Source organism: Orbicella franksi, chromosome 11, assembly GCF_964199315.1.
Source record: "Orbicella franksi chromosome 11, jaOrbFran1.1, whole genome shotgun sequence".
NCBI classification, from domain to species: Eukaryota; Metazoa; Cnidaria; class Anthozoa; order Scleractinia; family Merulinidae; genus Orbicella; species Orbicella franksi.
In genome coordinates, this window is record NC_138155.1 from 27,567,951 (window position 1) to 27,585,010 (window position 17,060).

The 17,060-nt window shown below is 39.5% G+C and overlaps 1 protein-coding gene across 2 annotated transcripts; it reads right to left on the minus strand.

Annotated features, from left to right (window-relative positions):
* Positions 1-1,589: 1,589 nt before the first annotated feature.
* Positions 1,590-17,035, minus strand: LOC145502614 (uncharacterized). 2 transcript variants are annotated; one of them, XM_081481942.1, is made up of 4 exons: positions 15,291-17,035; positions 7,152-9,351; positions 6,425-6,456; positions 1,590-5,353 (listed from the first exon to the last, which is right to left on the minus strand). In XM_081481942.1, the coding sequence occupies exons 1-4, from the start codon at positions 15,397-15,399 to the stop codon at positions 5,055-5,057; spliced, it is 2,640 nt and encodes an 879-aa protein (XP_081338068.1). In that variant the 5' UTR covers positions 15,400-17,035; the 3' UTR covers positions 1,590-5,054. The 2 variants fall into 2 exon arrangements, with proteins under 2 accessions (XP_081338068.1, XP_081338069.1); XM_081481943.1 differs by having other exon boundaries at positions 1,591-5,353; positions 7,152-7,686.
* Positions 17,036-17,060: the final 25 nt, after the last annotated feature.

The following is a 17,060-nucleotide window of genomic DNA, read 5'->3' on the forward strand; positions in this document are numbered from 1 at the left end:
CACACTCGCCATCTTTGGAAATGTTACAAAGGACAACCCAGTACCTCCCAGGGGATCGAAGTTCAGAGAGAAGCCACCCCCTAAGGTGTCCAAACTTCGCCATTGACGCGGTCTTTCAGCAGGAACCCACACACCAGTTAACGGTTATAACCAAAAATGCCCTCTCTGTAATGCCCAGCATTGACTGTCCCATTGCGATGAGTTTAAATAGAGGTCTTTGAAAGACAGATTTAACTTTGTCCGCTCCAAAAACATTTGCGATAACTGCCTTGTGCCTGGCTACTTCTCCAACTCTTGTCCGAAAGAAAGCTTCTGTCGTGTAACTGGTTGCAATGTCTACACCAAACACTCCTCCTTCTTGCAGCCAAAGAATGACTGACCAACTGCTAATATCGCTTCCGGCTTCCGGAGCTAGGGTAGCCAGTGGTACAGGGGCTACACAGCTACTGGACAATCAGAGGGTTCACAATGGCTTTGCTGATGAAAGAAATGAAGCTTTAGGACCACACAGCAAACAAAATCAAGCATCCGCAACCGGTCTCGCTATCTTGCCAATTAAAGTGAAAGCAAAGGGCTCTTATCGGATGATTCAAACCTACCCATTTCTGGACAATGGCTCCAACGCATCTTTCTGTTCAGAGAAGCTACTGCAAAAGAACTGAACTTGTCAGGAAAAAAGACCACGGTGTCATTAACGACTATGGAAAAGGAGAACAGCAAAACCGATTGTCGGGTTGTAAGTTTAGAAGTACTGGACTTGGATGAGAAGAATCTCTTCGAGCTCCCAGTCCTGTTCACAAGACCAAGTCTGCCTGTTGCTACCGAAAGTGTCGCAAACCAACAAGATGTCGAAAAGTGGCGATACCTCTCCGAAGTGAAGATCCCCCATATAGATGCGGATGTCGGCTTGCTCATTGGCAGCGACGCCCCAGAAATCCTTGAGCCTCAGCAGGTTATTCCAAGTCAGAATGGAGGACCTTACGCTACAAGAACCACCCTCGGTTGGGTGGTTAATGGTCCACTAGGCAAGGTTACGAACGCTAACACTCGCACTGCTAACTTCATAAAGGCCGACCTGCGGCTAAATGAACAGTTTCAGAGTTACTGTGATATGGAATTCAAGGACTCTGCATACAGTGAAGCTAGATCGATGTCCGCTAACGATAAGCACGTCATGGAGTTAATGAGGGACTCTATCATCTCTGGAAAATGGCCACTATGAGCTTGCCCTACCCTGGAGGAACGACCCTCCTTGTTTAGAGAACAATAGGTCGGTGGTCGACCACCGCCTCAAGCTGCTAAAACGACGCCTACTTGCAAGAGACCCAGAGCTGAGGTCCAAGTATAAAGAATGCATGGAAGACCTTTTGAAAAAGGGATAAGCACCTAAACCTTAGATCTTACTTCTGAGGATTTTGTGTTTCATCAGGACAATATTCCTTTGTTGATGATTTTCTTTATTCTCATTACCTGAATACTTAACAATGCATCGATGTTGACAAGAGAAATCAGATTTTGATTATAATAACTTCATGTCATGTACTATTTAGGATCTTTTTCAAAAGTAGCCGAACTGTACTCCGAATCGTAGTTCTATTTCAAAAGGTTCCGGGGTAGGAGGTTTTCTACAATGCGCATTTTAGATGGGGGTTTTCAGTCAGAAAAACTGAAAATGAAGTCTATATCTGATCTGAAACCACCAAAGTCTGCATAAGAGCCAAGTAGCTCATCAAGCAGGAGCTTATCCCGGTTTCTGTTGCATGAAGTGACTAGGAGTATTTCTACTCCTCCCTGGAAGGAACTCAAGAACGGGTGTAAGTCAAATACCGCATCTCACACTCTCTTTGATGGCAATACCGTTAGTAAGAGCTCAATGATCTTAGACCTAGATGGTGTAAAAATACCATGGGGATACTCCTAGAAAAATTGGGTGGGGTTGTGCGGCGAGCTTCGTGAAACCCTTGCCCTATTTAAAACCAAAATGTGCAATTTCCCCTTCCCTGTTTCAGACACACCCGACCCAAACTTCGATACCCCATTTCAGAGTGTGACAAGCCGTTGCGGCAGGTGCACGGTACACGTAAGCATAGTTTGAGTAGCATCTTCTTAAAGCATCCCCAATCCAAGTCCAGAGTGCACAAACCATACCCTATTACACACCAAAGTGGTTCAAAAACTATACCCCTTAGAGCCACACATACCTTTATAGCTCATATAAGGGAGCGCCCCCACCCCTAGATAAATAGTCCCAATCTAACAGGAAATGACACAGCATATTATTTGGATTACTCCCAATCCAAATGATTCGGTCTCCATATAACCCTGATTAAATCGGGCCATAAAAGCAATGAACATGAATTTGTTTTAAACGCCTAAAAGGAATAATATTATGCCGTTTTTGAAGATTGTCGATTCGCTGTCAACAGATCATAACCGATCTGGCTACATGCAACTGACAGTTAGCCTTCATCTATTTGTTTTTTGCTTAATTTTTGACCTTAATACAGGACTAGATATTTATAAAGAGTATCGCTATACTTGAAATTTCTTGCCGGCGTAAAATAAAGTAAGAATCAAGTTTGTTCCGTTTGGTGGGGTTTTCGAGGTGTCGCATTTCATAGCATGGTTTTGTGTTTTTCTACGGATAATTTACAGTGTCAACAAAGAAAAAAGCGAAAAAATAAAGCTAGTTACACACGAGAAATGTAGGAAACACTCGCCTGCAGTTCATGTTTTCTACATTTGTTAAATAAAACATGGGTTTTTGACCAATCAGAGCACGCGCAGGGTCCTATCTATATTATAATCTACGATAAAGAAGACAAGAGAGTTCCAGATCTTTGAGAGTCCTTGCTCATTCACCGTCCGGCTGAAGAGAGACGACCCTATACCTTTGGCATTGAGTAATGAGTGCCGTGCAGCGAGCCTATGCTCTTCCGAGATTTCCCCAAGTCAAGTTCGTCCACCCGTTATTCGTGTATATTCAACAGCACCCAAGCTGATGGTCTATATCCGTCCCTAACCGCGCAGTTCCGCACGGAACTCCTTTCGTTACAGTTCCTACAGTAGGCATGCATGGGAATTCTTGGTTTGAGCTTCAGAGTTCCAGTTTTAGCCGGTTTCGTGCTGCTTACTGCGCCTTTCAATAACATGCGGACTCAACCGACAAATGCGTTTTTCGCTACCGTCAATTAAATGCTCGGCGGCTCCTCCCAGCTTCCGACTATGTTGTCTGAACTGTGCTCGACGATTTCATTTGATTATCGCGCGCTCGGCAGTAGTCGGAAGCTGGGAGGAGCCGCCGAACATTTGATTGACGGTAGCGAAAAAAGCATTTGTTGGTTGAGCTATAAATTTTAGAGTCCGCATGTTACTGAAAGGCGCAGTAAAACTTAACTTGTTCTAGGTTCTTCCTTGCAGACCTTTCATTGGACTTTCGATCTTAATTTTCAAGTATTGGCGTGCATATATTCAGTGTTGTTAGATTGACTTTGTCAAGCCAGCTAATGCCTGTCTGGCATACTCCAAAGTTAGGTCGGGGGCTAGGTTTGTAAACCCAAACAAGTCTACAGATCATTTTTTACCTAGAAATATTGAAGCTTGTAGTTCAGTGATTAGTAAAATAGCTGCTCGCTAGAGTAATGTAGGTTTTAGTCTGAACTCGTTCAGAGAATTGATAAATAAGTGCTTGCTGAAGACTAGCTGAACTTCTATACTAAGATCCCGGATATACATTCCCGGGGGATAGTACTCCCTTATATGGGCCCAAGCTCCTGTATGGGCCATATAGGTATGTGCATAAAAGAACAAGGATGGGTTAAGAAGATTATCACGGATTACAAACGACGAATTTAAAAAAATTTAGGCTAAACTTTTCAAGATGTGATAACCGTGACGTAGCTCCTTTAACACCAAATTGCTAACTTGAAAATTGCTCTGTACGAGTCTGCGCAAACATATTGAAGACTTCACATTAATTCTAAGACTAAATTTATTAGTGGAAAAGAAAACAGTTGGTCCATTAAGGTTTTTCCGTGTAAGCGTTCTCTGCCCTGGAATTCATACAAAATTTAATTCAGTCGAATTTAGACAAATTCATATTTCGCGATACGCGCGACTTTTGGACAAATCAGATTCAACGGAGTGTATGTAGATTACGTTTTAAGTTAAAACCAGATAAAAAATTAAAAAGAAAAAAATAATAATAAGTATGTTCTAGGAAACTCGATAATTAAACACAATAAGTTACAACAACATCATCATCACTACATATAGCGCCTTCAAGACGTTCAGTTAGTTGGGGCGCAGCGCGAAAAACGGCGAGCAAAAAAAAAGGAGAGAACTGCGGCGCTTCTCCTTTATTTTTTCGCTAGCCGTTTTTTACACTGCGCCCCAACTAACTGAACGCCTGGAAGGGGTTGCGCTACTTATTACAAATATTTCCCAACAGTTCACAAGACAAAATTTAACATAATTTTGAATCAAACAATTGAAACCGAATATTCATTACCATCTCAGTGCAGTCATCCTTTAACTCTGGTAAAACAGATAGTTGAACATTGTACAATTTTACAATTGACTAGTAGAGCGAAAATCAGGAAAAAGCAGGAGCAGAAATGACCAATCAGACCCATTCAATTTGTTGCTAAATATAGCTGAGATCAAAAACAATAGCTCGTCAAGTTATGGTCTGCCATGGCAACTCGTAAGTATATGCAAATCACAAAGACAGACCACAACTGCTCCATGGAAACCTGCATGCTCAGTAGTTGTCATTAACAGTAGATACAAGAAAAGAGTTTAAGAATAGACCATTTTACAGTTGTCTGTTCAGTGACCTGGCCTTTGAATGGCAACGAGGCTGCAGGTGACCTTGTTTTGATAAAGACCTCACCTCGATCAAGTTGTCGTTATGCTAATTAGCTGGCATTTAAATGAGAAAAGAAGAGCGGTCTGTATCAAAGCAAGGTAGGGTCACCTCCAGTCTCGCTTGCATTTGTAGGCCAGGTAACTAAGCACACAACTGTAAAATGGCCTATTTATCAATTCGCTTTTTAAATAAAAGTTCCAGGGCTATCCACAATGTTTGCGTTTTCTTCAATAAGTGGCTTCGAATCTTTGTAAGAAGTGGATGGCTCATCAGGCTGGGTTTCCTGTGCCTCGCTCTTTTTACTAAGCACAGGATGTTCACCATCTCCTATGTGCAATTGTAAAAGGGGAATCGATTCTTCAGTGCCTGCTCGGCTATGCATGCTGAGTCGTTTTTCTTCCTTTTTCTTTTCTGCGCCACGAGTCGTCTTTGCTTCCTCCGTTTTGGTCATTTTGAGCACAAAAGCGTTATCCTTTCGAGCAACTAAAAGCAAATCACAAAATGTAACGTAGTTGTACAAACAATAAGTGTCACGGAAGACACAGGCCGAAAATAAATTATTTAGAGAAAGACCGACTTTGAAACACAGAGAGATTTGCCGGTTTTGTCTTTTCAAAACAAGCTTACGATGGATGTGAAGGAGTAGTGCTAAATACATGCTAAATACATCGATACTTAAACAAAGTGATTATTATTATTATTATTATTATTATTATTATTATTATAGTAGAAGACTGAGTTTTTAACTGTTAAGGCTTCTGAGACTCCACAGTCCTTATATGAGAGCGTGTTACCGTTGGTCTCATTTGCTGGTAAACAGCTAAATTCTCATTCAAGCCTTGGCACCCGTTGAGACCCTCTCGATTACGATGGTTCACAGGAAACATAACACGACGTTGAGATTAAAACTGACTCTAGTAAAACAACAACTTTGAGTCGCTAAGGTAAACCTACCCTCATTTTAGGCCCGGGGGTACTCCCTATGAGGGGAGGCTCCGCCCGAAATAAAGGGCACCTTTTTCAGGCATCGGGTATATAAAAGGGTAGCGATTTCACAAGCTGAGGTGTATGAAAGGGTAGAGAAATCTATCATTTAGTTATTTGAAAAGGCCTTTAATTAAAATATTTCGAACAGACGCATCTTATAGCTGTTTGATTTCATTTATTGAGCATTACATAAAAGTGAGAAGAAGATGTCCTTTTTAGGCGATCTACTTATAATATTGGCAGGTTATGAAAGCACGTGAATGGAATACCTTTTTCAATTAAAGGTATACGAAAGGGGTACCTGTTCCATCAAAATGGTATACAAAAGGGTAATGGGTTGGACCCCACCCTGGAGCCAAAATTGTAGAGTACCCCCCCCCCCCCCTTGAGATTTCAGGTCAATAACAGCGATGAAGATTTCGACTGTTAGCCGTTCAGATAAGTCATTGCTGCGCATTGACATTCAACTGACGTATTTGACGTTGTCAGTAATGGCCGAGGACATCTTCATTCTTATAAATCCTCGTACACCACACTTATATTAAGTGGCTAATTTATAGCCTTTACCTGGACGTTTTCGCTTCCTGAGACTTGCTCTTCTGAAAAATAAAAATTGACGTAAAATTGTGTCTTCTTAATTAATTTCAAGATTTCTTCTGAGTGCTCTAGTGGTCAACAGATCAAAACCGAATTGGCTTTTTTTAAAATTGAAATAACTGAACAGTTGTGCAGGCCATATAAGTTAGTAATCTAAATGTTTGACACACTGTTAGTGCTGCAACTAATGTAAGGCTAAGGATATAGATAGAGCATTGGTATTCAAGACTTTAGGAATCAACAACGCTTGACCTAAGAAAGAATATGCTTCAGAGTTCCATGCTTCAGTGTTGTGATGACTTGTTACTCACCCCACCCCCCTTACCCCAGCCACCACCCAGTCGGAAATATCAGTTTTGAGAGAACCCCACATCACAGCCTTCTCTAAAAAACTTAGGGTGAAATTTCTTTAAGAAGCAGCATGAGCTAATAATAGTTGCTATGTAATGTATATATATTTTTCTGTAATGTATTTTCAGTAATGTTTTTTTTGTATTTTACTTTGTTCTACTGCATTTAGCTTAACATGGTGGTAACCAGCTTGAAAGCCAAGGCCAGTGCTCTCATTACCAAGCACATTTTATCTTTTTATATTTATTTCATAATACCAATGTAAATTCTGTAAATAACGTGTAAAAAGAAAGAAGTTTAAAGTTTGAGGTTTATGATTTTTTTTCAGGACAAATACAAGGCCTACCTCTTCAACTCACGGTTGCCTTTTACAACCATAACTATCACGAACGACACCATCCCAATAAGCAATGCGCAAACCACATAAATTGAAATCTGCCAGCTGTTATCATCTTTCTCATCGGTGGAAGCTTCTACCGCGGGTGGTTCATCGGGATATCCCATAGTGCTATGCGAGCCGGGGTTTACCACATGACCATCTTGAGTTTTGTTTGTGGTGTTTTTGTCTCCATGATGAGTGGCATCGCCAGGGTGGACGGGTTTAGTATGGTGCGTGGGTTCGCTAGGATGAACAGGATGATGGGTGGGGTGTGACGTTGTCATGGCGACTGATTTCTTGCCAGAAGTGTTCATTTCTGATGATGTTGTGGTTTTTTCTTCAGGCAATTGAGGGGTGGTTAGAGGTTTTGTCGTTGTAGTCGTCTTTTCTATATCTAAGTGTTTCGTCGTTTCTGTAGTGGGTGGCTGTATTTCCCCTGTTGACCCAGCAGCAGACGACGTCAGGGCTTTCATAGTCTTGGGATGAGATGACGTAATCATATCTGCAATTTGAGATGAAGATAACATTAGAGCTGCTATCACGATATTCGCCTCTTTGAAGGAGGTAGATATAATAGTTTGAGATGACGTCAAATCTTTTATTGACTTAGATGACGTAACAATATTAGTTTTTAGTAATGATGACTCGGTGTCCTCAAGTGAAGAAGTCTGAGATAAAGATGATGTCATTTCCTTGTTGACTTGCGGTGACGTCATGATTTGTGTTGGAGTACCCACTGGTGATGACGTCATGGTATTCTTTGACTGTAGTGACGTCATATCCTCTAAATGTTTGGGTTCAGTTGTTGTTTTGAGTGGTGTAGATCTTATAGCTTCTGATGACGTCAGCAACCGTGATGATGACATTAATTTCGTTAGAGGTGGTGACTTCATATATTCTAATTGTTGCGATGAATTTTTGTGGACAATTGAAGCTCCAAAAGCCTGGGGCATGAAAGTTCTAGAAGAGGTAAATGTTTTGGTATCTCGAGGTGTCGCAATGTCTATATTTTCTGATGGGTTATCGTCTTTTGAGGCGTTGGAGGAAGTTTCCACTGATGCAGGTTCGAGAGCTCTGGATGATGTCGTGGTCTTCACTAACTGAGATGATGTCATCATCGTCTTAGGAAGTGACGTCATTTCCTTCAGTTCCAGTGATGAAGGTTTGATTTTTATGGACGTGAAAGTTTGTACTGTCCTTTTCTCGTCATGTGATGACATCTCGATTGAAGGTGACGTCACTAGTTTGGATGATGCCATTTCCCCCTGGGCTTCAGAAGACAAGACTTGTCTTGACGAAGACTCTTTTTCTTTCGACGCTGCTGGTTTTATAAATAGAGAAGGAGTTTCCTTTATAATAGAGGATGACTCAATTTCTAACACTTTGGATGATGTCATTTTTTCCATGCTTTGAGCAGACAAATTTCGTTTAATTGAAGACGAAGTCGACTTTACTGGCTTTGCTGACAGAGAGGACCTTTCCTCTTCCTTAACGATAGAGGATGCGGTGATTTCTAAAACTTTGAATGTTGTCATTTCTTCCTTGTTCTCGGAAGAGAAAATTTGTTCCAGGACAGAGGATGACTCGATTTCCGTAAATAGGGAACTTGTCAATTTTTCCTTGGTTTGAGAAAACAAAATTTGCTTTTCTTGAGATGATGGTAAGGTATATGTTGTTTCTTGTTTAGTGAGCAAAGAAGATGCCTCAATTTTCAAAGCCTCTGACGATCTCATAACGTCTTTGATTAAAGATGACGTAGACAGACTGGACTTATCTCTAGGTGTCTCCACCTGCTGGACACCTTCAGTGGCTTCCCGTGACGTCATCTCTCCGATAGGTGATGACGTAACAACCGGATGTGACATCTTAATCAGCACTGGTGTTGAGCTCTTTTCATTCGGCAAACGTTCAACCACCCGTGTTTCAGAATAAGTAGTATGTGACCTTGTTGAATGACCTGTTGTTTCGTAGATTTCATGCTCTTGAGTTGTCGTTGGTATTGCTGTCGCTCTCGTTGTTGAAGCAGATTTTAGTCTGAATTTCGCTGCGCTACTGCCTGCTATTGAGACTTCTGCAGTAATGGTATTATCTGTGCTTATCAGTATGGGCTGTGGCTGCGAGGCTGGTTGTTTTGTGCCATGGTGTGGTGGAACCGTTGATTCAAATCCTAAAATGATGACAGAAAGCTAGAAATTCAAAACGAAAAGCGGCCCTTCAAGCAAGAACTTTTCTTTGAGAGCTTGTTCTTTCTTTATTCATTTACTCATTTCAAGAAAAGATAAACTGTGTAACTGCATAATAAGGTAGACTTCAAACTTTGCATTACACCAGTTTTCAGCATTGCACTGTCTGTCAAATTAAAACCGTTAATTTTACTAGAAGATCAGAGACGCTGTCAGTTGTTTTTGAAGTCAGCTTTTTGATCAAAAATATAGCTTGTTGTTTGTAAGGGACTGTAGGGCTGACATCGAGTTTGTGGTAAAGGTTACCAAGCGAGGTGCGGTAGCTTAGCCGAGTGTGAGACCATGGTGGATTGAAGGCGTTTCTTATTTCGTTCTTTACACAAATATTCAGCTGAATGTTGCAAATTGAAAACAAACTTTTTAGTAAAACTCTTAGTCCCCTACCCCAGCAGGTACAACACCGACTCTTAAACTATCCAAAAAGATGGGTTTGAGACGTGGTATGACATATGCAGATTGCAGTCTGCACTTAGGATTAAATCGCGCTCACTTAACATGAATATCACTCAGGTTAGCCCTGAATAGCGCTTCAGTTAGCCTGTTTATGTTTCGCTCTCGGTAATGGAAATGGGAATGCGATATTAGTTAAAATATCTGCGGTGTGCAAATGTCATACATCGCTCTCAATGCCCCACTTAGTAATTTATATTGCTTCAACAATTGAATACAATGGCTGCAGTATGTTGAGCTGTCGAATTAAGGGACAAAGTCCTGGCTGGAAATATCGTGTTTTAATAAGTATAGCTTGGAGGAAATGGAGCTCGCTATAAACGTGTTTCGATATCTTACCGAAAGAAAAAAAAACGGGAAAAACATAGAAATAGCAAGTAAAAAGAAACTATAACGACTGAAAAAACAAAACTTCACCAGAATGGCAATTTTGATGCTACACATCCTGTCACAAAATCAAATTTGATGAACTGTGATCCTCTTCAGTTCAGTGTACTTTTCCCCAAAATTCCTGCTCCATTTGGCTCCGTAGGATCTTATTTGCTTAGCTGGCGACACTTGGCGATATGATATGGAATTTAGAAGGGAAGAAGGATTTTTTGATAATCATCTCGGACAGTCGCTTGAAGGATTTTTATGCTATGATTCTGTGACTAACCAAAGGTTATGATTAGAAAGGGTTTAAAGGAGTTCAGTCGCGGTATTTTGAGTTATTTTGGCCGCATACAAAATTACCTTTAAATGGTAGGAAACCTAAAAATAACAGTTTAATAAGATAGAAAAACACCCAAGAGATATTGATAAACCATAAAGGAACAAGGATGGCTCAGGATGGAGAAGAATAACACGGATTACAAACGACGAATTTGAAAAATTGAGGCTAAACTTTTCAATATGCGCAAATCGTGGCTGAGCTCCTTTAAGAGGTATCCATTGGAACAAATATGACGAAACAGGTTATTAGCATTACATTTCGGGAGCCTAAGAGTACGTTTCTATACGTATTTTGCAGTAATAGCCATGCAAGCTGGGTCATAGTTAATAGAGTGCAATGGTTATGAAGCCCGGCAAACATCAAAGGAGTAAACAAAGATGCCAACATATACGTTGGAAGGTCTCCAATCTATTGCTTCGTGGTCATGAATTACGTAACCAAAACGTTTCTTTTAGTTTGTTTCTCACTCCGAGTAGTAAGCAACAATTGTGTTTTGAGCAAGGTCAAGGCCAATAAAGAGAATAGGAACCTTAAGCAATGACAACTGCGACCCCAGGGACTACGTCTAGAGAAAAATGGATTTATATTGTACCTTCGCATTGCGCAACTGTCTGAATCCGTGCTTATTGCGCTAATCAAACTGAAAACTTGCTCAAACTGAAAATGTAATGCTAGCTGTCAGTTCCAAAAAGAAATAACAGAAATTTGCCATCGTGGCCTGTGTTCTCCAAAATACACAGAACTTGTCTTTTGCAGAGGTGCATATTTATTGTTCTGCTCATTAAACATTTTGCTTAGTGACGTTTTCGTTCCAGTGCCGTCATGGTTTGCTCAAGCTCCTTAATAAAGACATACAATAAAGAACTTTGTCGGGATTCATAACATTCTCCTCTATAACTATGCCGGTTAGGTTAACCTCCTTAGGATACAGAACCATGACAAACAGATATTTGTCATCCGTGTTCGTTTTTCGTGTTTTGCACGTGCACTGTACATGTTGATAATTTACCTTTCACCGGAATTACGGCTAGATTAGTATCTTAGTACTAGAGTTATAATATTTCTAATGTATCGAAGAGTTTAAGATCTTCAAACTTCGTCTGAGATATTTTATTGACCAGTTGAGTGGATGATGGCGTGTTGAATACATCGACTATTAAAGGTGCTGTTACCCCAGGCGATAAATCATGTAACTAGTCAAGTAATTTTGTTGCCGGTTGTTGTGAAAAACTTGTTTAACTAAACGTGTTTAGTTAAACACAGTTTAAAAGCTTTTTCGTCGTAGAAGCTTCTAACTGAGGTTTCTCAACTTAATATTTAGCATAATGAATGACCTAGTAGTAAAAGTATTGTATGTTTTCTTAATTACGGCTTATAATTTGTGCACAAATGTTTGCGCAGTGAAAATGGATTAAATTAAAATTAAATAAAATTAGCCCGTCAGAGCTTAATAGAACCATGTGTAAAATTCAGTCTACCAGTTTTCTGTTGCTGATTTTCATTTTTTAAAACCTGGTTTAATTAAACATATTTAGTTGACGTGAAAGGAGTGTCAGTGAATTACGATAAAGTTCATAAAGTAATATTACAGCGTTGCCGGCTTCGTTATGAAAAGTTATGTTGTAGTCTCAGACCAGGTCTTTAAAACCGCACAAAACATCGCCTAAAACCGAAAAACCGCAATAAATTTCGTCCAAAAACCGAAATAAAAGCCCTCACTGACAAAGCTTTGGTAGGCTTCAGAATCTCTCTTTCTGTTATTTAACTTTTTATGCGTCAACTTGTTTTACTTTCCGAAGTTCTTTCTGCGTATTCCCTCGTTAGTGTAGAACTCATCATAGCCTAAAAACTTGCCTATTTTTCTTTTGTAAATAGGTTCCACAGGCCTATAACAATGGGAAGCTAGAAAAAAATTGCACGATAAAATGATTTTAGTTCACTTTTGTTTAAAAGAAACGCCACATTATGATGTCGCTTTTTGATTGCCATTGTCAGAATTTCATTTGTGTAGGCACAATGGCAGCCGGACTTAACAAAAATTCTTTATTTTATAACCAAACAAACAGTCTCTCCTTTGCTGTTATTTCACGTGAACGGAGCGAGTGAGCGCAATGTTATTCCCGCAACGAAAAGGGGAGAGAGAAAACTCGCAATTCAGTGAGCTATAGAACTGAACTCGATGGTCCATAGTCTAAGGTCAAAGTCCCCAAAATATTATCCCAGCTGCGTGATATTTGAGAAATAGTCTTTTGCTTTGATGTTATCTTATGCTTTTCTTAGTCTGCTTGGCAGCCGTTACGACCCAAATAACGGCTGCTAAAGAGACTACGCTTGTCATGGATTCCTCTAAAAGAAAGTCTGGGTAGAAGGTTATACAAGAGGTCCCTTGGAATTACAGTTTTCGCGCGACTGCATGGTGTAACTTCCTTGGCAAAACCAGAAAAATTAAACCATAAAATACATAGGTCAGAAAAATCCGAAAAACCGCCATTATTGTTGACAAAAACCGAAAAACAAACACTAAATTGGGGAAAACTCGCAAACCGCCGGCACAAGACACCAAAACCGAAAAACCACGGTTTTTAATTGCGAAAAACCGAAAAACCGAACCAAAAATTCGCAAAATCCGCAAAACTGAAAATCCCAACGCCCCCCCGTAAAATTGTTACCTTTACATAATTGTCAAGATTTTATAATACTAGATAACTGCATTTGAAAACGAAATATTTAGGTATTGCGCTCGGACTGAAAAGTTTCCGCTTTATTTTCCTGCACACACACAAAAAAACGCTCGACGCAATTCTTTTTAAAATAATAATGCATTGTACTTCTCTTCAGAACAAAAATATTAAGAATAATAAATCTGTCTGTGAGACATTTGATATTACAACGAGGATATAAATATTGATCGGTGCTTAGAATACATTAATGGGTATAATTAACTAGATTTTTAAATGGTGTTTAATTTTGCTCTTTTTGGCAAGGTTTAAATAAATGACTAAAGATCTTAGAGGGCAGTGAAACGCACATTCAAAGCCTGTAGCTTTGTTTGTAATCGAAGAAACTGAAAAGATCATAGGCGTACGAGCCGGGGGGGCGGGAGGTGTGCAATTCCCCACCAGTTTCAGAAATTTTTGAAATTTTTTCGAGCAAAACGCTGATGATTCGGGCAAAAGTACTCGGGAGAAATCATTATATAAAAGGTTGTCAAGGCCAGGCTTGTAGGCTACTTTCTGTGACGTTTGCCTTGTCAAAATGGAGTTAAGGTCAAATGATAAAAGGATCGAGGTATTCTGTTTTGGAAAAGCCATATATCCTTTTTAATGTGCATCGTGGAAAATAATTTCCATCAGCAAAAACAATGACAAAAGAATCAAAGCAAACCATAGTTAATAGAGGGAAATAGTAATGAAATCCGACAAATTTCTTTGTTTTAGGTTTTTGTTCAATTTTTTGGCCTTGACCGTGCATAAAACACAATAGTTGTTTACTCCGTTCTGAGCCAAAAGATTGTGCCCGGTCTTGGACCTCTCAGCATAACTCTTGGCATCTTTGCTTGCTCCTTTCATGTTTGCCGAGGTTCATAACCAGTTTCCCTCTGAAAACTTCGAGCAAACGAAGACCAAGACTTTTTTTTTTGCGGTGGCTCTGAAAAGAGCCATTTTGAATGGCTCCACAAAGAGCCGTTTTAAAATTTTCTTGAACTTTTCGTAGGAGAAAGAATTAACAACCAATTCGGTGTCCGGTCGTTACGAAGTCGTTTCAACGTAATGTGGACGAGACCTAAGAAATTAATTCGAAAACTGTCTGATAGGAGCATCACACATTTCGTCTTAAACATTTAAAAATTTATACAACAAGAAAGTAGCTGTTAGTGAGCAGCCCGTGTGAAAAGAGCAAAGAAAATCCCGTAACTTTATAGGACTAGTTTGCGTCATTTTTTCGCTTTCTACTGTTGCATGAAAGTAAGAAAAAATGTTCTTGTTTTAAATATTGTTCCTCTTTATTTGTATTCTTTTGAAGAACAAATAAGCTGTATGACATCATTTCCAGTTTTTATGAGATTTTATAAATATGCATGCTCAGTTGATTGCTTGTAGTTTATTATTTAAGGTAAAAGATGGTAAAAATATGTTCCTCATAGAAGCTTTATTCAAGGTTTTGAGTAATAATTATTTTGGCACAAGTTTGCGGTTGATTTAATGACCCTTAAAGGTACAACAATAGCCAACCTTAAGCTTGAAAGAATGCACTTTATGTTGTAATATTGTAAATATAACAAGAACGTTGGTGTAGGGCTCTTTTCTAAATTATTCAACCAATATTTATAAAGAGAGGTTTGACGAAGAAGTTTGAAAAAAAGAAATGCATTGACTTAACCATTTTAATTTTTTTGACTAAACCAAAGCTACAGCATTGAATAAACCTAATAAGTTCGTTGTAATTAGTATTGCAATTGCATTCACAAAGATGTCAACCCAGTTATCGAGTGTATCCGTGTTGTCCTTTTATTGATCTTATAAGCGCCTCAGCTAATTTTGTACAAACAAAAGTCAACTTTCGGTTGCATATGACTTACTTGAGCGAACGTTAACAGAAAAAATACATTACGTAATCTAGGACAAGTTAAAACGCAAACATGTAGTACATATTAAAACTTACATGCAGATTTTGAAATACTGTGCATTTGCAACCTACCTTCAGAACTTGTTGTCGGAATAGTTTCATTTTGACAGGTAACTGTTATTGCCTGGGATAAAATCACAAAGAGCAGCCAGCTAAGTTTTGTGGCACTTTCTGACCTCATGATCCGAGCGTTAATTAGATTTGGCGTTTGATTTCCACAGTTGAAGGGTCTTTCCACGCGAATCGTCCTGCTCGATCTGTTTCAAAGGCACTGACGTAGTGTGATATGAGAAAGCGGTGAATAAGTTATACTTTCCGTGATGCTGGCGTAATGAATGAAGTCCTTTCAACCTGATTGGCGCACATGGACGCACTTTGACGCGACAAATCACTCATACGTTAAATATCGCCAATTTGATTGAAAACTTCACTTGACACATCTATTGGTGAAGTTATTGTTTACTCGATGTTTTAACTTTCTCATCCACGGACCGCTGCTTTTCCGAAGAAAACAACAAACTGACTACGTGACAACAAACACAATCTCATCTCATTGGCTTCTGATTTGGCTAGAAAATTTTTTACCAGATAAATTTATTTTTACAACTCCAAGATTTCTACAGTATATTGTAAGTATATTCGACCTTGTTTGTCAGGAACCAACATTGCCTCACAGCAAGAAAAGCTTCAAGTACGTAACTCTGTATTGTCGCTCGCCAAATTAAGGAGGTTTGACGCTAAAATCTTAACATGCACAGTATATATCATTTGATACTGGAATCGTCGAGTTGTAAGGAATTTAATCTCGAGGTAGCGAGGCAAATTCTCCCTGTGTATTTGCGAATTCCCTGACTCCACGTTGAGTTAGAATTCTCGAGATCTGTCTCTTAATGTAATTAGAACCTAGAGGATTCCCTTTGTGAGGAGAAAATTAAGTCGTGATCACAGCATTTGTAGCGACTAATATTAATCACGATTGTATGACGTCACAGCTGGTCAGCGGACATCCATTAATCTCTCACCCCATGTCGAGGCCCTATTAGGGGTTTTCGGGATATCTAAAGAAAAATTAATGGGATGTGAGATGTTTATATCAGATAAAAACGGGACATCGAGTAGGAACTCATTTACTTTTTCAACTGGAAATAACGGGATACAGGGTATTTAGGCCAAAATTTAAGTCCACTTTACGGGATATGGGATACTCGGTTGGGCCCCTTCCCTTTCATTAGGACCCTCTTATTTCTCCTTACATTATCAATGCCTGGTCATGCAGACAGTCGATGACAATAAAGAAAATCATCAACCACGTGAAGTGAATTTCAGTTCAGTAGCAATATAACTTACACTATTGTAATTTTCTTCGCTACCCGTAATTTGTAATACAAGCGAAGCTATTTTTAGAAAAACGTCACAGCTAATCTTTGGTTACTTTGTACAAAAATAAAACTTACGAAAGCCAAGGCCGGAAAGACTTCAGACTCAACCGATACATATGGAAATAGAACAATGGAAGGAAGTAAATATTGCATTCAAAGACTCATGGTTGGCGAGACCATACCCCGCTAATGCGACCACCTTTGGGTCATAAAATAGTGGCTGCCCTAACGTTAATAAAATACGAACATGTCGAACTAAGCTAAATGGACTACAAATGGTGTCATAGTGAAGAGGTGGTCGTATTAACAGGGTAGACATACGGTGTGGTCCCACAGTAAAAGTTGAATTTAGCTCCCAAGTGGCTTACTTATTCCGTTTCATTAGATAATCTAAGCCTGCTAGATGACGTAGCATTAAAGAAATCTGATTTGTCGTGGCTCGAGCGCGAAAATTTGTTACCGA

Excerpts from the sequence above, each read along its gene's own strand:
- LOC145502614 (XM_081481942.1), bottom strand. The coding sequence starts at position 15,399 with ATGAGGTCAGAAAGTGCCACAAAACTTAGCTGGCTGCTCTTTGTGATT. Across the intron at positions 6,457-7,151 it reads GGCAACCGTGAGTTGAAGAG|AAGAGCAAGTCTCAGGAAGC; the intron begins GTAGGCCTTGTA and ends TTTATTTTTCAG. Across the intron at positions 5,354-6,424 it reads CAGGAAGCGAAAACGTCCAG|TTGCTCGAAAGGATAACGCT; the intron begins GTAAAGGCTATA and ends ATTTGCTTTTAG.